Consider the following 27,395-nt stretch of genomic DNA (forward strand, 5'->3'; position numbering starts at 1 on the left):
CCACTACACACAAACAAGAGTTAAAGCTGCATGATCTTCTACAGCAATGTTTTAATGTGGCCTAACCTGACATTTATTTTATTTTCTCAAGGTTACATGAAAGCATGTAGAGTGCGCACGCATACGGGCCATTTTTGTGCCCTCGTACAGCCCATTCCTGTAAATCTCTTCGCTCTCATTTTATTCCCACACAATGGCTGTTCAATAATTCAAAAAATCTCTGTGCAGAACATGTTGCCGCATTCAAGCCATGTTCAGGAAAGCAACAGGCTTTCTTTTACAACCAGAAAGCTGATATACACCAGGGGACTGTCGCAGAACCATAAAAACAGCAGTGGGACCACTGGAGAACACAGATGACAAGAGCTTATTAAAATACGTTAGATCTGACAGGAGTACTAAATACTGTATACTGTAAATAAATGGTTCTTTCTGAAACCCCCCAAGGATGACACATGGTGAGTGGGTCTACTGTGCTTTTGAGCATTTCCTTAGCTTGGTTTCAAAGGCAGCTTACCTCCGATATATCTGCAAAAAAACAGTTCATCCAAGGCCATTTCATGAATTATACAATTCCATCCGTGTTAGACTGCATGAGGTGTACATTTGAAAGACCCCTAAAACAACACTTTTCTTGTAAGACTAAAAGGCCAATTAACAATTAGGCCTGTCGGTTATTTCCAGATTTGCTAATATGGGCACATTGTGTTTTTTATGTATAGTTATTGTGAGTAGCAGTGATATACTGTATGTATGTGTGCACTAATTCCCTGTGCTATAAAACAAAACAAAAAAGAGGAAAAGACTCCCTTCAAGCATTTTCTGTTGATTAAACTTTATATACAACATGTCATGCAAACAATACACGGAGATTTGTCAATAAAACAGATGAATGGCAGTTTAGATACAGTATTGGACATTAAAAAACAGAAGTTGTAAAAATAGGTCATGGCTGTGGGTTTAATGTACTTGGCTCCCCAGCCTATGTAGTGTACTTGTTGTAGTTTTGGAGGGTGTAGGTTGCCACAGTATCCAACAGCCAACCACGTGTCACGACTGTAGCTTGTCTAGAAAGACCTGTTGAACAGAAGGTTTTTTAAGTAAATCTGCAAATGAATGTATATAAATTACATATAAATGACACTAACCTTTAAACTTAACACCTTAAACTTTTACAGCTACTACTTACATTTATATACAAATATGTTATGCTTTAACTCTGATAAAACATTTAGAACTATCAGTTCTAAACCAGACATCATGTCAGTATTCCCAAAATGTAGTTGCACAAACCTTCGCTGTTAATTAAACCTGAAAAACAAATCTTTGCTTAGTAACATCACACATTTGTAAAATAAGCAGGGTAATCTTTTAAGCCAATAACCTGAACTGACATGTCCAGAATATGTCTTGTAATACATAATTTGGAGTGTGTGCACATATATTTAAACATTTCCATTACATCAGAGGATGGTTGAGAGGAAGAGAGAGATGGTGTTATTTCAAACAATATTGGAGAAAAGGGAGGATAAGGGGGGATAGAGAATGGGGAGGGTGATGGGCTACTCGATTACCTGGGCTTTGAGTGCCAGAGGACGTGGAAGAGGAAAAGCTACATTAAATATGCAGCAGTGCAAATTAGGATGCCAGGAGGAGGGGGTGGGCTCTCCTCGTGCTAAGGCAGCCTCTCTCTCTCTCTTTTTTGTGGCCAACTTGTTTTGACATTTCCCCCGGCTCCAATCTGACATTTACTCTTGGCCATTTCTCTGCTGTCTAACTTCCTTCACACTCCCTTTTCTGGCAAGTCACTCCCCTTGCTCTTGTTGGGAACCTGTCTCATTTTGGCTGGCAGCGTCTGTCATTTCACCGTTCTGTGACTCTCCAACTAGTCCTTACACAGCCACAAATGCATTCAAATCCTTATACTAATGGAGGGACAGGTGCACAGGCATGCACACCAGCCAGAATGCCTACTGCTTGTGGGGACTGTCTATTCACTACAGCATATTCAGATAAGAAATCTGACCTTAACAATACTTAAACCAGTTACCAGTACAGTAAATGTATGTGTACTTTAGCTATTACCTGCCCTTAACAGCCCTTTCGAAATAAGAGGACTAAATTGCAATAACTAATGTGAAGATACTTTGAGAAAGACCACAGCGAATTCATAGGATAATAAAATGTGAATTTATAATGTGGATATGATGACAAATGGGTAAAGAATTTCTTTATTTTAGTGAGCTAGTCTAGAAAAATAAATAATTGTAATGCTAGCCTAGAGCTACACCTCTGATTATCTTCATGCATCTCAAATGTTGTCAAACATTTCAGAAGATGTTGCTGGTGGCTGTTAATCCTACACATAATTAACATTCAACAGTAAAAAAAAAAAAAAAAAAAAAAAAAAAAAAATCAGATTTAAACGTGATAAAGTCTCTTCTCTACGAGAGAAGAGCGTTTACAAGCTAATGAAGACAGCCTGGCCGTGGCTAGCTAGCTGCGAAAGGTAACACGCTGTAACAAGCCTGCTCCTTTCCAAAGGTATTCTTTTTTATTATTGCTTTTACAATATCATGTCAAATATTTTATTAAATGTTGTTTCATTTCAGAAAACACTACAAACTTGTTAAGGGAACAAACAGGAGCTAGCTTACTTGGCTAGCTTGAAAACATTAGCTATTTTCTTACCCTCTCCTCTGTTTCTTAAAAGGACACTTGAATACTCAAGTTAGGTTGAGCAGAAAGTCTTCAATAAATCTTTTTACATGCCTTAAATACATAAATAAAAATAGCATTTCCTTGGTTTCTTTGGAAGGTGTTGATGCTGTTTCAAATGTCCAAATACAGGAAAACAAAATACTTTGTGACAGCACCTCTAATTTTTTATCATGGAAATCGTTTTTGTCTATTATTCTCCTACAAAAGGATACTTCACCATTTGTTATCACATACCTTTAAAGTGTCTTTGCATGTCTTTGTTTCTCTGCAAACTTGCTTAATTTAAGCAAGCAGCATGCTGGCTAATGCAGCCTCACGGATGAGATTAATTAAGATTTAATGAAAGCCTATTAAATCTCTTTATATATTATAATATTCATTTGTTTTGGCATATTATCCATTCCTGTCACCCTCTCCATAGTCAGATCCACGCTTGTCCCAGCCTCAAATGCCCAGGTGAAGCCATGCAGGAATTATGTAATCAGCTCCCACTGCTGCATTCAGTCTAACCTCTAAATTTATAATCCCTGTGTTGTAATCTGTACAAGATTAAAAGTGGGTTATAAAAGCAGCAGGTGTAAAACTTCATTTTAGACTCACTGCTGTATGTGGACGACGATGACGACTCTGATCCAGGCTGTACAATGACCAGCTGATGGGACTTCTGCGTAACAAAAAGAAAGAAAGTAATTTAGAATTACAAGTACAAGTAGATATATTTATAGCCAGCCAAATTGGAAGGAAATTATATTTTCACACCTGCCTGTCAGATTATCTATTAGCAACATAGAGTCTCTTGGCTGAAACTTGCTGGTTTAAGCATAGTTGATGTCGTGACTGTAGTGGTTATGGGATCTGGGGGTTTTCAGCATTACTCAATCTTTATACTTATAATTTGACACTTGAATGAATCATGAATAATATTAAATACAAATAATTATTAAATAATAATTTTAAATACATTTAAAATTAAATCAAACCGAGGAGGCAAATAATGGATATTATGGAGGCTGCAGCTTTTTGAGTCAAAGAACTGTTTATTGTTGTGAGAGGCATGCACTTCACTGTCTTTATGACTCATAAGAATCTTAAGTAAAGTGGAATCATTAAAACTTAAACTTTACATCCTGTAATAAGGGAAGACAAAATGTCTACAGCCATGTTTGTGGCTCTGTGAGGCTGTACCCTGAGCTAAATGCTAACAGGCTCATGAAGACAATGTAAACAATAAAAAACTAATAAGATACTAAGAGTATCAAGTTGACAGGTCTCCTTTTGTTCTTATTGTTAATTACTCACCTGCAAACTGTCAAAGATCACTGATCTGATTTCAAAACAATCATCCCTGCATTTCTGAAAAGGATACTGACAAACGTGAGGTCAGTGCGTCACAATTACTGACACCCTCACCTGTTTGCTGTCGAGGAGAAGAGGATCTTTGACTAAAGCTGCTCCACAAAGCTCCACCATCCACTCCATTTCATCTACAATAAACATACACACGGAAATGGCTGTAAATGTTGACGGTTTTGTTAAAAAAAAATCCTTGATCACACCTTAATGTAATTCTCTCTACTTTGACCACTTTAAAACTGAGGGATACCGAGCAGACTCATTTAAAGCTGAGACTTCCATTGATCGGAAGAATGGAAAACAGATCAATAAGTGAACTTAAGTCTCCATTCAAATCAGTATGTGCATCAATCAGTCAAGATAAACATTTTTTTTTTATATTTCAACATATCAGACACTAAACATGCCTTCAGATCAACAGCTTCCCTTCTTTGTTACCTTTAACATGAGAACACTTGTGTCGGGAAAATCTTGCTGTGTATGCTGTAGGTAACCTCATCATTTAACATACACAAACAATTAAATAATAGATGAAATCCTGTTGGGCTGAAGAAAACAGACTCCATCCTCATGTTTGTGCCATGTAAAAGAAAGTCTTTAAACTCCTCACGCTAACTAGCAAATGTCAACCCATTAGTAAAGCTTCATCGATTCAGCAGGAGGATGCAGCAGAAGCACTTTAAGAGCCCCAGGAAGAAGGAAACCAAGGATTGCTGCCATGTGGGTTTTTAAGCAATGTGACCCCAGAGACCTTCAACCATGAGCCATCGTTCATTCATTCATGCTGGAAGGTTGAAGCAAAAAAAGAATTTTGTATGAAGGGCAACCAAACTCCTCTCTACCTTGAACTTGGAGGTTATTAACAGTTTAAATCATTAAGAAATTAAATTATAATACCCTAATATAATATATTAGGGTATTCACACCAATTTTAAAAGAAGAGAACAGCAAAAGCACTTTGGCCATGACTGAAGGCTCATTTCCACTTTCGTTTAATAAAGTAATTGCAGGCAGCTCAGTGACACCATAGCAACCACTGTGAAATATGACAACACACCGAAGATGTCTCAAACAACTACTTAAGTCCCTATTCAATCCACCCACACACTGAAAACACTTGCCATTGTTCTCCAGTGTCAAAATGACAGGGGTTAAAAAAACAGCACGTTTCTCACGCTGCGTCAGTCCAAACCTCTGTGAGCTTGCCTTCTTTCCCTCTATCTTAAAAACAAGGCGGGTGTCTATCAGAGTCTTGCAAGACACACATCTACAAAACTGAATAAGTGTGGCTGAGCAAAGTAATTCTTTATTAAGAAAACAAATACGTGCAAAAAATATTTTCTTTGAAATCATATATGCAAATGAAAGAATTCTTGTTTTTGTAGTCAGTAATCAGAGACATTAGGTGCAGCAAGTCCCGTGGCGTGTGAGTTCTGTTTTCTTATGCCTATGAAGTGGATGACAGATATTTTACGACATATCTGACTATATCTAAGCATATTGAGCAATCTTAGCTAGTCTCTCGTTACATACAAACTTAGGCATAAAGTTTTATGTCCTACTTCAGAAACACATGGATGAAATGCTCAGATGGCATATTCTTTTTTACAGAAAGAAAAAAAAAAAAAAAAAAAAAGATATTGCAAGCTACTCATCACTTTTTATAAGTCTGCATTTCACACACCTCCCTAGACCTTTCAGTGTTGTCATTTATAGAGCTCAACAAATAGCACATTAATCTATCTATCAAGCTTTATTTATATAGCACTTTTCAAACATAACAAATTGCAATTCAAAGTGCTGTACAGTGATTGAAAAACAGCAGACAAAAACAAAGATAAAAAAGTGGATTACATACTAAAAAAGTAGGTTTTAGACACATATGCCACGCTTATATATATATATATGAAACAAAAACTAAAAACCAAATAACTTCCCTGACTCAACTCACTGCATGAAACCTCTCTGCTAAGCAGGTAAAGATGAACACCGTTAATGAGATTAATATCTACAGTATACCATACATGCCGACTTCACTGCATGAATAAGGGAGTAATGTAAGGGCATCGCAACACATTTGCAAAGTGGACTGTAGGTGAATAACAGGTCAGCGAAAACCGTATTTCATGAATTAGACAGTAGAACCTGTCCGCAACAAGAAGTTGCAATACATAAATGCCAAAGATAAGTTTGTGAGTGTTTAGAAACCCTGTCGCCACTATAGTTTGTCCACCAGAGGGTACTGATAGGTATATTTTGGATTGTTAAATGTCTCTCAGTCCATATATTGGTCCAAACGTTTTAAAAGAATAGTTTAAGAAAAATGTTGCCGCTCACTCACGTCTGTACGCTAAATATGAAGCCACAGCCCAGCGGTGGTTAGCTTAGCTTAGCATAAAGACTGGAAACAGGGGGAAACAGCTAGACTGGCTCTGTCCAAAAGGTAACACATTTCGTCTACCAGCATACCAGCAGTGTAAAAACAACTAGTGGTGGTTTTAAGTTGCGTGCTGGAACTATTTATTAGCTCGGTGCCGTGACTTCTTGGAGTCTCCACAGGTTGTCTGGCAACCTCATGCTGATGACAAGACTCAACTGCACCAGTGTAATATGACCAATGTAAGACATCTAACGAATGCAAATTAAGTGTATTCCCCCAAATGTCAAACAATGTTTTTAATTACCTAATTTAATTAATGAAACTGTCAAATATCAATAATATTGATGCTTCAAACTTCAGTATTGGTCGGGCTCCCCTAGATGGGTTTAAAGACAGAGCGAGCATCAGTGTACAGGTGTAGATGCTGTAATAATTTCACTCTTTCTAAGGGCGTTTTCACACATGAAAGTCCGGACCAAGGTTCATGTTTTTGTTACATTGTATACATTTGATCCGGTAAGTTTTGGTTTCACACTGCTGTTTATACATGACAAACCTACGTCCTGCTGTCATCACATACGTGAGCTGCTTCTCCAGATACTTAGAACTGATTGGTTTGTGGACGCGGTTCCCCGTCCTCTCGTATCCTCTCTCTGTGTCGGAATTTTTCCAACTGACTGCTGCGGCTCTTTTTGTTTTGTTGTGATGTTGAGAAGCAAGACACAGGAACTTTATTCAGAGACAAACTGAAATCTACACTGTAGCCTACATGTACTACCACTTAACAAATAAACTGCTGATGTATTCTCTGCTCTGATAGCCGACAGCTGTCTGCTCTGAGCGCATTCACCGTCACTCTCTCTCACTAAGCACCGAGCTATTCCTTAAGGGAGCTTTCCCGGTCTCGTAACACAAGGAGAGCCTGCCAGAGCTTCTTGTATTTGGTCCGTAAGTCCGAACCATCCAAAAAATGCTTTCACACTATAAACGAACCGGACCATGGTTCAGTTTGGTCCAGACCGAGACTACCTCTTTTTATCGGACCAAAATTTGGTCTTTTGATCCGGACCATGGTCCGAGGGAGGTTTCACACCTGTAATTTTGGTTCGGATCAAACTAAAAAGTCTGAAAGTCCGGACCAAACGAGGTATGTGTGAAAACTACCCTAACACTTTCGAACATTCTCATGATAAATACCTTAATACAGATTAGTTACATTTCTCAGTAATTACCTGATCCACTTTGCATGTTACATTTCAGCCTGTGGTCCCCGTACAGTAAACAGAAAGCCTTTTTTCTAGAGTTGTATTTGGACATGTCATGTTGCACATGTGAGTTACCTGTAGTCATGTCTGTAAAAGGCCCTTGGAAACAGATTGTGTAGCCCTTCAGGAGCAACTAAAAAGAAAAAGAAGATACAAAGTAAGGATAAAATACTGCAGGATGTCACTTCCTGCAAAATGTCTAGAGTCTAGCAAAAGAGGACATTTATTCAGTGAATTTAACCTTTGGACAATGTTCAATAATTCTGTATGAGAGCAGCCTAATGTTCAATCAGAATAACAACACATCTATCAATGTGCGGAATATTGGAATATTGAAGTTTAACATTTAGCAGCAGAGTATGTTTCTGAACTCCACGCAAAGCAAAACCACCTGCCTGACACCAAGGGTACATTGTTTTATTGCACTCAGGGTCAACCAGTTTGCTTGAAATGGGAATGAGCGACTCACATCCCAGTCTCATATACAGTACAGTGTGTGGCTGGATGGAAATGTTTGGAAGGTAAACGTCCAAGCTGCTGGAGAGAGAAAAACTAATTTCTCGCACCTCCCTGTCCGTCCATAGTGATCATTAGCCAGAGGTGCTTGGTGAGATGAAAAAGTGTTTCTGTTACAGATTTTTAATTTAGACAACAGCTAATGTTATTCGGGAGGTATTAGAATGTGTGATGTGATAACGTGCCACTCCCCCCTCCCCCGTGCGTGCGCACACACACACACACACACACACACACACACACACACACACACACACACACACACACACACACACACACACACACACACACACACACACACACACACACACACACACACACACACACACACACACACACACACACACGTTAGTCTGTCACAGTGGTGCAGGAGAGTATGAACAGGACAATCTGTCTGCCTCCATCAAAGAGCCAGCACTGTGCTGAAGCCACTTAAATAAGCCTGAAATTACTAGCTAATTCAATTAGCGGAGGTTCTTCAAAAGGCAGCGATACGGCCAATATGACATCTCGCCATTTCTAAATTTTCCCCCTGAGTGGCAACAGAACTGGTCCTGCTGGCCTTACACCAAAAGGTAAAATTACCATTAGCTTTTTACACTAGAGCCTCAACTAAGAGGCTGGTGCATTAGGAAAAAACAGGTCCAAGTGCTGTTTGTTATTGGGACACTTTATTCGATTGAATCAGACTTTTCTTTGTGTTTTCTTTTGTCTTGATCAGGTTTTTGTGTTAATAAATGGAATGGAGAGCATGCAGCTTAAATGTTTAGCTGTTTGCTTCACCAACTGTTAAATTACTCTTTAATGGGGGCATCCTGGTAGACTAGTGGTTTAAGAAGCAAACAAAGTAACTGAATGGCCCCTGGTTCAATTCTGTCCAGAAACCTTTAATATAAATACATCTCCAAATATTGCCTGTATCTCTCTACTGTCCTATCTAATTAAGAAAAAAATATCATAAACTTTTGTTTTTTTATACCCAGTACATTATCTGCCTAATTTGTATTTTTCTAATGCAGTAGTTGCTGTGTAATGCAAACAGGTTAGAGTAGTTATTGTGATCTGATTTTCTCAAATGCTGCTGCCGCTTAGCTGAGGCCACAGCCATCTCTCCGATCTAACTCCATCTAGTCCTTGCCTAGCAACACCATCACATGATTTACATCATGTGAACATGAACTCTTTCTACACCTGGTTGTGTTTACCTGCCCAGGAAGAGGCTGCAGGCAGCATAGAGCTAAACGTGGAACAAATGCCTGAGAGTAATGTTTTTGTACAAGGTCCCAGACAAACAGGTTTAATTAACACATCTAAATTAAATGAATACATAGCTAGACTGTTATTTTTTCTGTTTTCCAACAGTTAGAAATGTTTCTTGTACTTTGGAGAAACAGTAAACCACATTATAGTTTAATTGTTTGCTGATTTATTTAAGTACAGAGGTTAGCAACATTTGAATCAAATGTGGTGACAGTTTTGAGTTTGTTTGCTTATTGGAGATTAGCAGTGTTGTTCAGTTTTTCAAAATTCTATTTTGTTTTTAATACATCTATAATAATTTAAATGTAGCTAAAAAAATTTTTTTGAAATATTATTTGAATGTGCAAGTACCAATTAGTGTATTAATGAGGATCAGAAATAAAATATTATAGCTGCAGGTAAAAGAAAAGAGTCAATGTTAGATTCCTTGGGGACTGACTTTCACCTGAGGAGAAATTGGATTTAGATCAAATAAACACTCTAGAATAGCTATAGTGTTCAGTGTGTAAGGGACTCACGTTATTGTCTTCAGTGGTACGAGCTCTCATGGGGCCCTGGTGGCTGGGGCCATTCACCACGTCACCTCTCACTTCAAAGACACTCTGTTGGGGAAAAACAGCTAAATTACTTCAGTAAATATACAGTAAGGACATGAACCTTACTTACAATGGGATAAATCCTTTCCTGCTAGTAGCTTTTACACTATTGAAACAATTATTCATATTCATCTCATAAAAGGACTGATTGTAAGCTAACAGACAGCTAATTAAAGAAGTGATTTATTTTAAGGGTCAAATACACTCCGAAGTGTACGCTGAACATTCTTCAGTTTGACAGAGTTCATCTTATAATTGTATGGAGTCCATCTCTTCATAGACTACATGGTGCATAAAAATGCTTATAAACTGGCTAAATAAATGAATGGCGATGCTAAACAAAGTTTGGCAAAGGATTATATTTGCATAGCACAGAACCAGATGCAGTGATTGCTAAAGCAAATGGCTGACAAATAATCTATGAGGCATCACAGTGAACCACAAGGAGAGATTCATCATGTAGCCTTAATTCGACATCGAGACATACAGAGATGGAACAGGAAGTCACCGGTTCACAAACCCAAGGAGCACACGCGCACATACCTCATCTAAGAGTTTCTTTAGTTTGAAGCACTCGGAAATCCCTGTGGAGAGGGAAAAAAACAACTTAGGAGCTTATTGTCAGAAGCACAAACACTATTCTGGTGGCTACTGTATTATGTAACACTGCTTTTATTCCAGCCTATCCCTCCACACGATGCCGTTTTGTATTCAGAGTAATTGTTGTAAACACATTGGTGATGGAGCTTGACAAAACAAAGTGAACCAGGACTTACACTGGAAGCTCACCACCCACTTCCTGCCTGCAATGCCAAGGAAGTACTTCAGTGTGCGCTCACATACCAGTTGTTCATCTGGCAGAGAAAAGAGAAGAAACAGAACAAGAACAGTGTGAAAAGATGTGCAGGAGTACATGTGCGCACATACACACATCTTGATTTGAAGCTTTTCACTGAAGTGTTATAGGTGAGGTATAATTTGCTTGATGATTCCTATTACAGATTCAAAAAGTCAACAATATGTCCTGAGTTAGTTTGTGATTCTGACAACCTCGAGGTCAATCAACTGTGTTTAGCAGCATGAACCATACTGTAGTATGCAGATACAAGCAGACAATGTGTAGAAAAGAATACCTGAATGCTCTTGGAGACGCTGAAAGCTTTAAAAATAAAGCACAATGTATGCTATGTTCAGGCTATAACTATTGCCCGCTCTTCCCAGAAATTACTGTTTTTTACTTTTTAAACTACTTACATTTTAATTACTTAAGTAAATTCTGGTCCTTTAAAACCACCCAACAGTTTAACACAGGCTTAAACAGGGAATAGCTTCACAGAGACAAATCATTATGGATCAGGTCAAATGGGGACAAAGGTTATTCTTCCTTTAAGAAATATAGTGATTATGCATTGATATGTATTTCAGGCAAGAGTTAAGTGCACGTTATTGATGCGCCTCAAACAAAACTTCATTTCAAATGATTATTATTTGATGCTAATGGTTAGAATGGGACACCTTCTGCTCCTTTCCAACATTTAACTGCAAAGATCAAGAGTCCCAGCGTTCCTTTTTTTTTTGGTTACCTGGGAAACAGCTTTTCATTAAAAAAAAAGGCTTCTTAAACAGCAAGTTAATATGGTGCTTTGGAGACAGCAAGCTCTGAAATTAAAAATAATCTATCAGAGAGGGTAATTAGCAACAAGCGGATGAATGGAGGAGAGAGTCCGTGGGTGAGGGAAAAATAGAGAGCTTATCTCTTAGGAGCGCTTTAAAAAGACGCACAAAATAAGCTGTAACTACATGTAAAAAGAAAATTTACTTCTGGAAATGCAAATGTCCCTGCTCAAGAAAACATTGAAAAACAGGACCTCGAAAGATTTAAAGTAGAAATTTGCAATAGCAGATTTAATTGCTCTGCTGCGTATCAAGCCAAGTCCAGTTACGATAGTTGCAGTCTTAACTTAATGAACAATGTTGTTTTACACTCACACTGCCTGCATGTGAGCATACACTTACCTGTGTGCATTATGACATGGGTCACCTCCGCTGTTACCTGGGAAACCACACGGGCACCAACCCGCTTGGCAAACCTTTTGACCATTATCTACAGGAAACATCTGATTGGTTAGTGTATCCTGCTACGGAAAGTGCTGAAAAAACACATTTGTTGATTGATTTGATTTGGTGTGTGAGCACCTGTTCATTGGGGCCTAATCCAGATGACACTAGCACCATCTTAGCTTTACTTCTGTCTCTCGGTGGAGTGTTATTTTCTTTGTCTTCTTGCCCATCTGGTGGTGAACCATCGCTCTTTAATGTTTTGGCTGCTGAACTTGAACTAGGAGTTTTGGAGCCTCCGGTGCCTTTAACACTTGGCCCTGTGTGCGTGGAGCGCTGCACTGCTATAGACAGAGAGAAACCAAAACAAGGAAAAAGAAATAGTCAGCAACAGTTACACTGAACGTGATATGATCCGACCCACTTCTATTTAAATTGGTTATCTTTATACAAATACTTCTTTGTCACACAGAGCTTAACCTTCATTAAGCACACAGTCAAGCTACCATGCAACAGACTAACCACTTAAACTCTGCTCATCTCAGTCAAACCAAACCTTTTTAGCATACTAAAACATTTTGAGAAGCTATAAAGAGCTACTATCTCTAATGGGCAGTTGCCATATAGACCGCCATATCTGTACTTTAAGAATCCTAGTGGAATAATCAGATTATAAAAATAAAGACGTGTCTTTCTGCTCATGTGCTTCGGGAAGATTAAAGTGAATTTATTCTTTCATGACATTTCTAGCATGTTTCCCATTCTTTCCAACACTACACCAATAGCCTTACCCATCTCTGCAGTGCTGCCATGCTTTGACCCACTGGGCTGGATGACCTCTTTGCCATCAGATGGTCTTGTGCTGGGCTCTCGCTCTTCTTCTGGAACAGCTTTCCTGCAGAGAAGACGTGTACATCAACTTTTGAAGGAAATGAGACGACATGGTGTGTGTGTGGATGGTAGGTTCAATTGCCATTGGCGCAGATAAAAGGCATTTTAATAATTATCAATATTGAGCTGGATCGATTTCTGATCATTTGAATTTGCAGGTGGACCATTGTTCTAACGTGCTTCTGTAGTCTGAGAACAGCATTTGAACTTCAGTTTTTTGGACGTCTGACCAAATCCCATCGATACATTCCTGCAACAACAGATTGGACACTTCTCTCTTAATGGCTGTTACACAGAACAATAAAGGGTTTGGCTTTACTAATTTGAGTGTAGGTTCACTCAGGATACTGTACAGTGAATAGTCACTATATGGTTAAAATGCTGACTCTCATCTTTTATTTAAAAAGGTGTCTGCATCCACAGTAGATGAACTAAAATTGTCTCCCAGTTTTAGTAGAGCGATAGTAACAGGTCAAGGTAGCATGCACCTAAATAAAGTCAATATTTGGTTGCAAGTCCTTTGCAGTCAATGATTGTCTAAAGTCTTTGATCCACAAACATTAGCAGATACTTATAATCTTCTCCGGCGAGATTCTGACTGTAGCCATACTGACTTGTTGCTCATTTCAGGAGCTGTTTTGCCTTTAGTCTCATCAGTAAGTGAAACACATGTCAAGCCACTGACTCCAATCCAGAGTAAAACACTGTTAAGCAGTAGTAAAACAACCTGGGTTGCCTTGTCTGTATGTTTAGGGTCATTATCCTGCTGCATTGTCCTAAAATAAGGGGGATTATGTGCCCCTAAAACTGAATAGCAGCAATTTAAACTCATAGTCACTGTTTCATTTCAAATTAAACTGTGCAAATGTATTAGGTAGCAAGATGTAAATGTAGGCTTAGTTTTTACAGAAACTCAATATACAGTTACTCATGTCATTTGTTATCATACTAACTCATACAAAAAATGTTTTGGAAGTTCCCTTCCTTTGTTTTCTTTTGAGTTTATTTCTTCACGAAAATACTGACAACTGGCAGCACGCCTGCATTTAAATGACCTGCAATTGATTATGGCTCATACACTTTAGTGCCAACCATTTTAATTTCACCAGTCCACCCATGGAGTTTTGCTTTTTAATGTAGAATTTATAACGTATAGCTAAAGCCCTCCTTGTTCTCTCTCTCTCTCTCTCTCTCAGTCTAGCACTTAGAAGCCTACAAGGAGAGAGGTTGGGCGGGGGGGACGGGGGAGCAGTCAAGCAGGAGAGATAAATTACTGTGGCAACACAAGTTTCCCTCTAAGTGCTCTAAATGACATATAAGATGCAGTCAGTAACGACTTTTTTATTCTCCACAGCATAAGCAGATTCTGGGTTCATTAGTGAGATTATGCGCCTGTCCCCTTGAGATGCATCACCCTCTGAAAACGAGACTAGCAACACACACACACACACATACACACTAACTTACTAACTTTCTCCTCCAGTTACAGACTGAAAGAGACCAATTACATGCCACTTGCTCCAGTTATTGTTCTTCTTAATATGGCGCAATTGAAATATGGCTCAATTTAAAATGTATTAACAACGTATACAATCCTCTGAGGAGAGAAATACAACACATTGAGGCAGATATCATTTCATAAGATTTGTTATTTGAGTCAGGTTTGACTTTAAGGATTTTCACAGCTGATTGTTTAACTGGCTGACTGACCAAAAATTAACCGGCTTCTGGCTGTATACATTCATATTTAATAGTATGAGTATTATCGATCTTCTCATCTCTGCCAGGAAGTGAAGAAGGGTATTTCCAAGAATTGTCAACTAATACTTTAAACTTACACGTACTTGTAAGCACTGACAATTACCACAAATGCATAAATGATGCCCATGATAGCACCTGAAAGATCACAAATGATGACAAATCTTCCCATCATTTTCAATAACCTTATTTTCCGACAGGTGAATACAGAGAATTGCAAACCTCTGTAGGAATGAAAAACAATGACCATGTGGAACCGGTTTCAAACTGTCCAATTCCTGACAATCACTTATCAGCTCCTCCAATCATTTCCTGCATACTGCAAATAATAGCCACTTCACACAGCTTGTTCATGGCGGGACTGATGCGCCTTTAAGCCGACGGAATGGGGGGACAGAGTTGTTGCGCCTTTAAGCCGGCAGCGGAGGTAGTCAGAGAACCATAACAGAGCCCAACCGACGTCTGTGTGAAAGCGACAGTGGGCATGTTGGGCTACATACAGTAGGGATGCGCAAGTCAACCCACAGATGACAAAGCAGAGCTCCGAGTAGCAGAAGTTATTTGATAACTCATAGAAACATTGCGTATAATAGTCCACCTTCTCTTCCAGTCGCTCTCTCAGGCATGGCGCTGCAGCCGTCTCTGTCCTTCTCTCTAATGACAACTGTGCTACTATAATGCATAAAGTTGGCGGTTTGTGGGTCCGGTGGGGTTCGTGTGGTTAATTAACGGTGCGGCTCACACACACTAGACGCTGCTGGAATGCTGTGTGAAATCACACACTGGGGCGGCATTGTGCAGCCTTTGCTTGGTTCCGTGTGAATAAACAAAGCTGGCATAACGGCAGACATTCATCGCAGTGCTATTGCGGAATTTTGCTGTGAAAGGGGTTAAGAACCTAATGTTGGGAGGCATGCTTTCATGTTAGTCAGGATAAAAGGCAATGTTTACTTGTAGTTTGACTGTGGTTGTCCATGATGCCTGTTGTTTCAGTAGCATAGTTTAGTGTTTCTGCGACAGAGGTTAAGCAATGAAGCTCAACTAAACCACACACATGTACTATTGTATGTACTGTGTTCTGTACTTGTTTTCTTGCTAACAGTTTTACCGTGTTGATTATGTTTCTTTAACAATTTTTCAGTGTTATTTATTACATAATAAAGATGTATTCATTGCCAAACTATTATTTCTCTCAGGAATGTAAGGAGAGAGTCTAAATATCAGAAGAGAACTATCTATGCTATACCATGCATTACTTACCAGTCTGAACCTTGGCCTCTGTCCTGGTCACAGGGGAGGGGTATGTGAGGGTCTGGGCCTGGGGATACAAAACAATCGTCAGCTCTCAATACATGCACCAAGCTAATACATGAGTTTAACTAAAAAAAAAAAAAAAAAAGACAGGCTTGGGGTAACTGTTATATTCCTTAGAAATCGAGTATCTTTGCAAATTTTATATATTGAATCTGTTTATCGACCAATCGTGTCAGCACTAAAGAAAACAGATTGAGGATAACTACTTTTCATATCTGCTCACCTGTGGTTTTGCTGCTCTGAATTGTTTTTGAGGAGACTTCTTCTGCAGGACTGCCTTCTTTTTCCTGAAGAACCTCCGTCACCAGAGCCATCAACTTCTCCAATCTCACCAGCTCCTTCTGCATTTCAATTTTTTGCTAAAACAGAAGAAAACAAAGTAAAGTAAGCCATAATTACAAATGAGTAATACACTTTAATCGAATATGGGTGGGGGGGATAAGATGAAAAAGAAGGGACATACTGGCTGCACAGTTTGTGTCTTGCACTGATGTATAAAAACAATAACAACTGTCAATCAGGGAGGAGGGACCAACAATCAGCCAGTTAGTTATTACTGGATGGTAATGGGTGCTTTTTCAGCCAGACAGCACTTAGTGAGGAGAATACATGGCAGAATAAGAGAGCCAGAAGGTGATTATATAATATTTAAGATATATGAAGGGCGATTAGAAAGCAAGAGAGAGAAGTGACAACCACTTTTTCAACTGATGCTTGTTTGGAAGAACAGAGTCTGTTGGTCTAAAAGTGTGTTTCAATGGACCACCCTTTTATTCTTTAAGGTGAGCGCAAGTGCATTAATTATACAGACACACAAACACGCAGTACCATAACACCAAATGTCTGTAGTCTCAGATGTGTGTAATCCTGGGCCCTTTCTAAACCCCAGGGCGTGAAACTTAAACTCCCAGTCAAAGACAGTCGACAGATAAAAGTTGAGAGCGCTGGAAGATGGATGAGGTAGAAAACAAGAATCATCTCCTAGGCGGCATTTCCTCTAACGTAAATGAAATGCAATTTAGAAAGCTGCTGAGGGGGACATTTTTTACTGAGCGAGGTAGTCTGTCATCCAGGAGTTGACAGTTTGTTTTGGGAAAGTGTAGGAGCTGCCCTCTATGGGGCGAAATGTGACAATGCATGGTAAGGTGATGCTGAATAAGCAACTAGACTTACAATTCTGTGTTAGAATTAATGGAAAATCTAGAATTCAACAATTTTTCTAAAACAGTGGGTGTAATTATACAGCATACTATGAATGAAAAAGTGATTAGAACATAGTCATCTTTACCTGTGTAACAAGGACTTCGCTTGAAAATTGTGATGATTCGATTTGTGAGGGAACGCTGACGTCGTTTACTGGGACATCACCTGCAGAGAGAGAATAATGAAATTGCTTTGTGTCTAAATGCTTGAGAATGACTTTTTTCCCCTCCACATACCACAGACACACACACATTCTAAACCTGGAAAACAACAGAGCAAGCTTAGGTAGATACAGTATATACAACAAAATAATAATAATTAATAATTAATCTCAGCAGGTTGCAAACCTGTAAATAAAAACTATTTTGGTTACTGAGAATAAACACATTACATTCATCTGGCGTTCCAAACAAGTCCACAGATGCTTGGCTGGAGTTAACACAGTCAGGGCTGGGGCATGCAGGTGGACGGCTCAACTGCTTTGCTCCCCAAACTGTAGCATCCTCACATCTATTAGCTTCACTGGAGCCGTCCAGCTCCTTTGTCACCGCAGAGGGAAGAGCTGATGTTCCAAAAATTTCTGTCAAAGTTGGTAATCCCTCTTCACTGTCGTCTGATTCCAATGAAGAGTCGAGCCTCTGGGCCCTTGTCCTCTTCCTGGGCATGCTATTGATGGAGGAATTGGCACTGAGCTCTCCACTACCGTGGCTGTCCGACTGTGCTTCGTGGACAATTTGTACAACAGGTATTCCAAGGCCATCAGGAGTTAAAGAGCACTCTGCGTTTAAAACATGTTCAGCGGTGTTGACTGAATGTATTCCAATAGCAGCTGAATGGCACTCCGAAATGCTGTCTCTTATCGCCCTTCCTCTGCCGGCACCCCTCTCGGTAGCATCAAGCTGTTTCTCTGTGATTTGAGAATAATTTGAGGGTTCGTTTGGCTCCTCGCGTTCAGCGACTGTGAAGCAGAGCCCAGAATCGACTACTCGAGACACAACAGAAAGATGAGGACTTTCTATTTCACGTTTTGAAACTTTATTTGGAGTGAGGGTGCTGCTGACACTATTGGAGACACAGTTACCACCAGCGCTGTCCTGACTGCTACCAGGGATCGAGGCTTCTACCACCATGTGATCTGGTTTCTCAACAACTGGTTTTCTTGTCGGGGCGTGTGAAAAGGAAGGGGATATCAAATCACTGCAAGATGAGTTTTTATTGTCTCCTAATGCCTCTTGGTTGGTGACTTCAGATGCCTTTGTGTACATCCAATTTTTCGCAGATTCAACACTAGAACAAAGACGCTGGTTTTCCTGTGCTTCGGCACCCTGCAAGTTTTCTTGGTCTAAACCACGGCTCCTTTTCAAATTTGAACCGCCAAGGTGGAAGGATTTCCTTTTAATGGCTTTGAAGCTCTTGAGCAGTTGCTCTGTGTCCAGTTCACTGTCATTATTATCCTCCTCATTTTCTGTTCCAGCACATTTTCTCAGGCTAGGGAAGGTTTCCAACTGAATATTGTTTGGGAGATGATTTGTTGGATTGTCCCTTTCAAGTGTTTGCTCGACCACAGCTGCTTCAGTTGAACTTGTAGAGCTTGGGACAACAGTGACAGAACATGCAGCACTAGCTTCAGACAAGGTTTCAGCGTTTTGCACTTCAGCAAGGGACTTTTTAACATCTTCGGTTGGTCTCATATAAGATGTTCTCTCATCAGACTCCATGTTTTCTATTTCTTCTATATCTTGATCATAAATACATCCGTTTCTTTCAGCCACCTTTGTCATGTTTACATTGGTGGATGGTGATGCCGTATTATCCAGTGTTCCATCTTCAGCTTCCTCAGATTGCTTTCCAACATTGCCATTTTTTTCAGCTTTATTGGCTTTCAAGTTTGCTTTCTTGTGACGTTCTTGGATTTCTTCAGTGAAGAGCTGGAGTCTTCTACTTCTCCTCGTGCTCCTTACGACAGGGGTTTCTTGGTCTTCGCTGCTAGGGTAATTCTCAATATGAACTTGAACTTCTCCTGACCTTGGTCTAGTCTTAGGACTGGCTTCTCCATTTTTAACACCAACCAGAACAAGGGGTTTCGGAACTCTAGCAGGCTTGGCTTTTTCTAACCTCGTGTTTTTACCTTTCCTCTTGTCAGTTTTCTTTTGCTCAGTACTTTCTGAGTTTGCCTTAGCTTGCTCTTGCAAATCACTGTCGACTTGCTGAAGACTGTTGCGCGTACTTGTCTTTGACTTTCTGTCTGGTAGCTGTTGTCCAATATCAAACACGGGACAGGAAACCTCATCTTTGCCATTATTTTTGTCACTTTCTGGAAAGTTGTTTGACTCTTCCTCATATTTGTCTATATAATTTTTCTTCATGGCCTCGATGTGTTCTGCTTCTTTAAAAATGTCACTGCTGGTGTCATTTACTTCTTCTAATCTTTGTTGCTCTTCCTCCATGTCACTTGCACTTTTACCTTCAGAGCCTGTTTTCTTGAAAAAATCAGCAGGAGTGATAGCGTTTCTCCTTCTTTTGGAGACAGTTTGTGTGTCTTTAGTTGTTGATGGCTTGACAAAAACATTAAGTGGAGGAGAGACAACCCTGGTCCCTCTTCGCTCTCGTTTGTAGACGGCCCCAAACACCTGCTCTTCAAGGGCTTTAGCACGATCCACTCTCCCAGGATTCACATCACTGTTGTGTTGCTTGACATCTATTGTTGAAGTGGAAGAACAGCTGTCCGAGTCATCGGTGTCTTCGTTGGGTTTCTCTAACTCAAGACTTCCTTCAGTTGGAACGTTCATGAGCCACTCAGCAACTTTCTCTAGACTTTTCTTCTGTTTCTCCTTAAGAATCTTGTCAGACTCCAAATCCGTTTTCTGCTTCTTCCTTGATGATTTTCTTAAAGGTTGGTGTTCGGTCTCGTCTGGAATTAATGATGCACAAGGGGAGGCTTTCTCCAATTTGTGGAATTGCTTATTGCCTCTAGTTTTGTGTATTGATGTTGCTATTTTCACAACTTCAGACATTTCTGTTTCTAATGGTTCCATATTATCTATAGGGCTGCACATTCTTTTGTCAGACGTTGGTGGGGCCTCCCCAAGGCCACTGTCCAGGCCTTCATTTTCTGTCATCAAAGGACTTGTGTCTTCAAGTTCCATCAGTCTTGCAAATCCATTCCGGGCTAAAAAAAAAAAAGGAATGGGAAAATAACAAATAATTAACCTTTTGGAAGACAACACACTTTCTAAATGAATAATACTACTAGTTGAATGAAAGCAAATCTTTAATTTGATGTGAAAAGATGCACCACCATAAAGGCCTCAAGAGTTTACCTGCTATAGTCGAGGAGTGAGACCTTGAAAGATCATCATTGTCGACAATTTCCACATTGCCAGGTGTATTTCCAAATGACATATCATGACAATGTTCAGCATCTTCAACATCTGTGACACTGAGTAGAGGAATTATAGATAAATTAGCATTTGCATTATTATAATGACAGACAAACAGGCAAAAAGTTAAAATGTCTTACCCCGATTGTCCTTTTTGCTGGGACATTCCAGTTAAGTCTGAAACCATAAAAGTAATGTTATTAGATGATGTAATATAACTTCATTTTGCAGTCATTTTAAGAAGTAAGAAGTCTGTGATGTTGTCTTACAGTTTGTGCCAGTGTCATGTTCATATGCCTGTATCATGTCCTGCAGTCCTGTTATAAGTCTCTGAAACCCAGGGCTCTCCTGCAAGCTCCTGTATAAGGAAAAACACACACACACAGCTTATGATAATGAGTAAGTATTACAAAAATAATTAACGTTACACTGTCATCTTGTTGATTTTGTCCAACCTTTTGGTTATCTTGGTTTTACACACTGGACAAGTAGCCCTGTTTTGTTTGGTGTTGTCCAAAAGTTTCATCATACAAAATCTGATGAAAAAGGATATATATTGTTTGTGAGTGCATGTAAAAAAGATATACAAATATCAGTTTATTTAATAAAAGGAGGAGTAATCAAACTTTATTTTTTACTTGCAAAACTGATGGTCACAGTTAGTAGATACAGGTGCAGTCATTAAATCCAAGCTACAGGAAAGAGAAAGTATGAAGTCAATAAAGAACATGACAGTTTTACAAAATTTCCTATTAATATTTCACTTCTTGGTCAGCATGACACTTACCATATGGGACACTGCAGAGTCTCCCAAAGGACTGAAATCCCTTTTTTGACATCGATGGCCATTGGGGTTTTCATGGTCATTTTTAAAAGCTACAAGAAAAGAAATCAGAGGACACCCAGAGGCTGTAAACAATAAACTGCAAATATTAGACAAACTATACACTCCAGTGTGACTAGACAATGGGGTTTACACACCTGAACAGATACAGCAATATATATCAATAATGGATGAAGATCTTTTTGTTATTGTTATATCATTACTAATCATCCACACCATGGCTTTAAAAAGTAATATTGTTGAATTGAATAGTGAACTATTCAGTCTAACCCTGTCTGCAATTATGACAAACTGACCCTGCTGCAGTAAAGTTAAGACAATAGTGTGTACTTTGGTCATGTCACATTTACTGTACATAGAGTATATTGTAACCCAGATAGCCAGCTATGCATGTTATCTCAATAGGAAGTTACTAATTAAGGCAACTACAGTAGTTAGGGTAGGCTTATGACACGCATACTCATTAACTGGTTAAATCCTACTTGCTGTGCTGTGTATTTTCTGTGTACTAGGTTCAGTAGAAACAGATAATGTGCACACTAAATAAGTCTCAATAATGTAAATGCAGATTTTATTTTCTAAGAGACCTCATCAATGCAAAACATACTTGTGGGTATCTGTGAATAGCGTAATTAACGTTACGTTAGCTGACTTCTACTGAGAATCATTTTGTGGCACACTGATAGTAAAGCAGCATTATGTTACAAACATGTGATGAAGCATAATACTTCCAGTGAGATAAGGCAGAATTATCACCGAGAAGTATTCAGTAAGTATATTGTAAACAGTTTACTTGCCAAACATACGTATGCCAGTAGCTTAAATTGGCAACTAGCTAAACATCAGGCTGGCTAACGTTAACTGCTATGATTTGTTTTGGGAGGTTACACAACTAGCTATAACACTCCTAACTTCTGAGATTGAGACAAAATCGACCAGACCAATATGTGATTCAAATAGTAGACCGCCGTTTTTGAAATGCCACTGGCTAATTGTAAAGAAATAAATGTTTCCACATTTACCTTGTTTTCTACAATTTGGAGTTTATCAACACAGTAAACAGAGAAACATCCGCTTCAGTTTTCCCGCAACTGTCGTCTTCTTCTGCTTATGTTTAACAGCGTTTTGCGGCTGATGTTACAGCGCCGCCTAAAGGTCCGGAGAGTGAAGCGCATACATGGATGTAGCGCATACTGCACAGTCGTTGTTGTTCTTCTCCTTCTTTGGGTTTTAATGGCAGCTTGCAGCCTTAATGTTGCACTACAGCCATCTTCTGGAGTTAGTTAACTCCTACCTACAGTGTCCAGTATATCTCTCATATTTTTTAAACTATCCCCAGGTCCACAAGCTGGTTCTTCTCTAGAGGATTTCACTTTTTATATGACGTCACATCCGCCGTAAACAACAATACGGAAGTGGAAACAGAAGTCCCGAGGTGCAGGCTAAATGCAAGAGTCACGCTAAGTGATTTCTAATTTTCTACGCACACAAGTCAGTATTATTATGCAATAGTTTTCATTTTTCACAAGCGACAGTGAGTCCTTCTTATGTTTATACGTTACACCGTCGACGTATGCTAGTTGCAAAGCTAATGTCAGCTAGCCATTTAGTTACTTACTCACAGTCTGCTTTTATTGCTTTACATGTCTTCTTGTAGCTAGCGATGGAGGGCTCCAAGACGTCGAGCACAACCATGCAGGTCAGCTTCGTGTGTCAGCGGTGCTGTCAGCCGCTCAAACTAGACACATCCTTCAATGTGCTCGATCGGGTCACAATCCAGGAACTTATTGGTACGTATATCCATAAGAATCACACATCGGTGCTGTAGAATGTACGTAACGTTAGTGGCGTTTAAACTGCTCCATATGCCATGTATCCCTCTCTCCTCCACAGCTCCGTTGGTCACAGTGACCCCCAGCAAACAGGCTGACAGCACTGAGGGGGAGACAGCACCAGAGGTAGGTAACCGCAGAAACGCGCACACATGTACTTTTGTACCTCACCTGTACAGGAAATGATGTGATGGGATAACACAAATAACCTTTTGATTCTGTTTTGAAAAACCCAATGTACAAACGTAATCTGCAATACTTTTAGAAAACATAAAAAGCAATTCATTATTCCAATATTTTTATAGCAAGCATGTTTGAGCTTCATAATTACATTTTCCTTCCAGGAGACCTTTGCAGAAAACAAGCCAGATGGAGTGTCAAGAAAATATATCCCTCCTGCACGGTGAGTGCTCAAGTCTTTTCATTCAGGAAATGGAACCGAATACTAATTACAATTTATATCTGTCGATTATCTCTGAGTTGATATGTTCCTCTGTCAAATGAGGTGTGGACGGACTTGCAAATGAAGCATATCCTACAAAGTTGACTGAAACGCTTAATCCTGCCCTACAGGATGATGTCCACAGAGAGCGCCAACAGCTTCACACTGATTGGAGAAGCATCGGACGGTGGCACCATGGAAAATCTTAGTCGTAGGCTAAAGGTAGTGCACTTTCACACACCGAAAAAACAAATTATCTCAGTTTTACTCTGATCGTGCTATTTTTGAATTCATGGTTGTCTCTGATCCTATCCCACCCAGGTGACCAGTGACCTTTTTGACATCATGTCGGGCCAGACAGATGTGGACCACCCACTGTGTGAGGAATGTACTGACACCCTGCTGGATCACCTGGACACGCAGCTCAACATCACAGAGAACGAATGCCAGAATTACAAGTGAGCTGGTGCACAACAAAGAGCCCCTTCATTCCAAATGTCTGCGTACGAGCAGTATGTGTGTGTGTATTATGTAATAATAACTTACTGTATGTGAACATATTTCAGGCAGTGCCTGGAGCTGCTGTCACACCTGCAGGTGGAGGGAGAGGACACCCTACTGGCAGAGCTGCATCACCTGAAGGAGGAGGAGGAGGCTCTGGTCCAGGAGTTGGAGGCAGTAGAGGAGCAGAGGGCTGCTGTGGCCCAGGAACGGACCCAGAGCAGGATCCACTCTCAGCAGCTGGACACAGAGGAGCTACAGTGAGTAACCCAAGGGTGGTGTAAACCGGTGACTATGGGTGCTATATGCTAAATGAGACCGCAGCTAACAGCTCTGTCTCTTTGCACTGCTTTGTGCTAAAAGGTACCAGAAGGAGTACAGCGAGTTTAAACGGCAACAGCTGGAGCTGGATGATGAGCTGAAGAGTGTTGACAACCAGATGCGTTACTGCCAGATTCAGCTAGATCGCCTGAAAAAGACCAACGTCTTCAATGCCACATTTCACATCTGGTACTAAGCGTGCACACACACACACACACACACACACACACACAAATGTTGTGTATGCTTAGAGTAAATCATTTGTTTTTCGGTCCAATCAACCATGACTTAGCAAATATTTAATATAGGCCTCCGGGACAAAAATGAATTGATACCCGTTGACTGAGAATCTGAATAGTTTCTTTCTGTTCTTGTCCAGGCACAGTGGGCAGTTTGGTACCATCAATAACTTCCGCCTGGGTCGACTCCCCAGTGTCCCGGTGGAGTGGAATGAGATCAACGCAGCCTGGGGGCAGACGGTGCTGCTGCTGCATGCTCTAGCCAACAAAATGGGGCTGCACTTTCAGAGGTACGCATTGTTGTTTGTTTTATTTTACCTCCGTTGTCCACAAGGATGATTACAAAACAAATTCTGCGTCAAATTAAGCTCATACAACACTTTTCTCTTCAGATATCGTCTTGTCCCATATGGAAACCACTCATACTTAGAGTCACTGACAGACAAGTCCAAGGTAATACATACAATATTTAGAAGCCCAGCTCTCCCATCATTATTTAGACATCCTCCAGGTTCCAACCCTGCTCTTTCTTTCTGTCTTGTGTTTGTCCAGGAACTTCCTCTGTACTGCTCAGGTGGCCTGAGGTTCTTCTGGGACAATAAATTTGACCATGCCATGGTGGCCTTTCTGGACTGTGTCCAGCAATTCAAAGAGGAGGTGGAGAAAGGAGACACTGGCTTCTGCCTTCCATACAGGTTAGATACCTGCAGACCAGCACAATGTGTGCTCATTAACTAGGGCATCATTGCAGCCATTTAAGATGAAGCCGTACAGTAAATATTCATTAAGTTTAAAAGCAAATTCTAAACCATTTCCTTGATTTATTTTAGAGAAGCTGGATAATTGTCTGCTTTGATATTGCTGTTCAGGCAAATAAGAGACATTTGGGAAAGCTTTGGCTTTATAACCCTTTGAATTATTAAAGCGTGGCCTTCAGTATAGCATGTACTAATACTCTTACTTATGTAACTAGGCTTATAAAGCTCACAGTCACCTGACAGCCTAACCTCACTCTTAACTGAGTCCAATTAAGAAATCTACACCACACGTACGGTACTGATGCTTTCCCCGCATACAGGCCTAAACCATTGTGAAATATTACACCATCAAATTCATTCTTTAAAAGGCTGAACAACAGAGAGACTATACTGGTGATCACGGTGGCATGAAACCTTCAGAAACTTAAAAATCTGTAAAACTGAAGAAAGTTGTTATATTTTTGTATGGCACAATTATGTTAATTTAGCTATGCAGATACACTCCATGGCCTTTGGTTAAACCATGTAATACAGTAGTTATTATTCCTTGTCTTAGGATGGATGTGGAGAAGGGCAAGATCGAGGACACGGGTGGCAGCGGCGGCTCCTACTCCATCAAAACGCAATTCAACTCTGAGGAGCAGTGGACCAAGGCGCTCAAGTTTATGCTCACCAACCTAAAGTGGGGACTTGCCTGGGTCACCTCACAGTTCTACAACAGATAAACTTGATGGACAATGCCTTGTGCTATTGCATAGTCATATTTCCTCCAATGAAAGGATTTTCTGAAAATCTTATCACTTACTTGGCCAAAGTATAAAAAAAAATACATAGCTTTTCACTGCAAACGAAGCATGGAGCAATGTTCTAGATCTTCAGTCCAGATTGTCTGTTTTTACATGTTACACAAAGAGGGGATACTTTGTATCCATTTTGCTGGAAAGTAGAGTTCATAAATTGCAGGCATACTGTGGAAGCAGTAAAAACAGGCACAGGTTTTAGTCACGTCCCTCAAAGCAAGCAGGATAAGATTACATGTGCGTCTCTGTTTATTTTTATCATCTGCTTCACTAATTAACATCTGGCTTTTTTTTTGAGGAGCTGACGTTGCATCAAGACAACTTCCCGCTTTCCCAGACAAGAATGTAATTTAAAAGATATCTTTACCAAATTCACTTCAAACCACTTTATCATGTTCAAGGTATCCTTGCTCTCCTGTTGCACTTCACACCTTTGAAAATCACTGTGTAACTTTCTCCACAGTAAGAAAAAAAAGATTGTCAATGTCCCAATTAGATAAGCTGTAAGAGTATGATGTGATAATTGTGGTCCACGTCGGACTTTTAATAGATTAACACTGTTTGGTATTCAACAAGAGTGTCAGTATTTCATAACCTCTAATGCAGTTATCACGTTTGCCACTTTCATACATACGTTGAAGGCAAACCGTTATTTAGAGGCACGCTGGTGCAGCTTCTTTGTTTATACTCCATACACAATCAGATGGATTTGTCTGTTTTAGGTATGATGGGATACTTTTAACGGTGGTATTTGAGTTAATAAAACATTTCATGCTGTGAAAAAAATGTACAGTGTGGAGTTACTTAAAAATTAAATGTATTTGGTACTTCATTAATCTAATCGCAAACATTTAAACACATTCTTGTGACTACATTGTGGGATACTGATAGAAATGGCATGAATGATTCAATGAATAAATACTGGAAATGAACTCTTAAAAAAACAAAAACAGTGCACCTTAA

At 39.8% G+C, this 27,395-nt stretch overlaps 2 protein-coding genes across 6 annotated transcripts; one reads left to right on the forward strand and one right to left on the reverse strand.

Annotated features, from left to right (window-relative positions):
- Positions 1-824: 824 nt before the first annotated feature.
- On the reverse strand, positions 825-22,931 carry LOC114548467 (breast cancer type 1 susceptibility protein homolog). Of its 2 annotated transcripts, none has more exons than XM_028568440.1 (21): positions 22,562-22,931; positions 21,483-21,571; positions 21,334-21,387; positions 21,151-21,231; positions 20,965-21,053; positions 20,836-20,872; positions 20,636-20,754; positions 17,707-20,484; positions 17,401-17,480; positions 16,336-16,471; positions 16,059-16,116; positions 12,941-13,044; positions 12,288-12,490; positions 12,108-12,195; positions 10,868-10,945; positions 10,635-10,675; positions 10,014-10,097; positions 7,795-7,852; positions 4,132-4,205; positions 3,322-3,385; positions 825-1,077 (listed from the first exon to the last, which is right to left on the reverse strand). In XM_028568440.1, the coding sequence occupies exons 2-21, from the start codon at positions 21,560-21,562 to the stop codon at positions 983-985; spliced, it is 4,401 nt and encodes a 1,466-aa protein (XP_028424241.1). In that variant the 5' UTR covers positions 21,563-21,571; positions 22,562-22,931; the 3' UTR covers positions 825-982. The 2 variants fall into 2 exon arrangements, with proteins under 2 accessions (XP_028424241.1, XP_028424240.1); XM_028568439.1 differs by having other exon boundaries at positions 12,288-12,493.
- Positions 22,711-27,353, forward strand: becn1 (beclin 1, autophagy related). 4 transcript variants are annotated; one of them, XM_028568447.1, is made up of 12 exons: positions 22,711-23,073; positions 23,197-23,329; positions 23,448-23,497; positions 23,716-23,774; positions 23,945-24,035; positions 24,135-24,271; positions 24,380-24,574; positions 24,678-24,824; positions 25,015-25,164; positions 25,267-25,327; positions 25,427-25,569; positions 26,189-27,353. In XM_028568447.1, exons 2-12 carry the CDS (start codon positions 23,203-23,205, stop codon positions 26,355-26,357), a joined length of 1,329 nt encoding a protein of 442 aa, XP_028424248.1. In that variant the 5' UTR covers positions 22,711-23,073; positions 23,197-23,202; the 3' UTR covers positions 26,358-27,353. The 4 variants fall into 4 exon arrangements, with proteins under 4 accessions (XP_028424248.1, XP_028424247.1, XP_028424245.1 ...); XM_028568446.1 differs by having other exon boundaries at positions 22,712-23,073; positions 23,185-23,329; positions 23,433-23,497; XM_028568444.1 differs by having other exon boundaries at positions 22,713-23,030; positions 23,433-23,497; positions 26,189-27,352.
- Positions 27,354-27,395: the final 42 nt, after the last annotated feature.

Source organism: Perca flavescens, chromosome 21, assembly GCF_004354835.1.
Source record: "Perca flavescens isolate YP-PL-M2 chromosome 21, PFLA_1.0, whole genome shotgun sequence".
Lineage (NCBI taxonomy): Eukaryota > Metazoa > Chordata > Actinopteri > Perciformes > Percidae > Perca > Perca flavescens.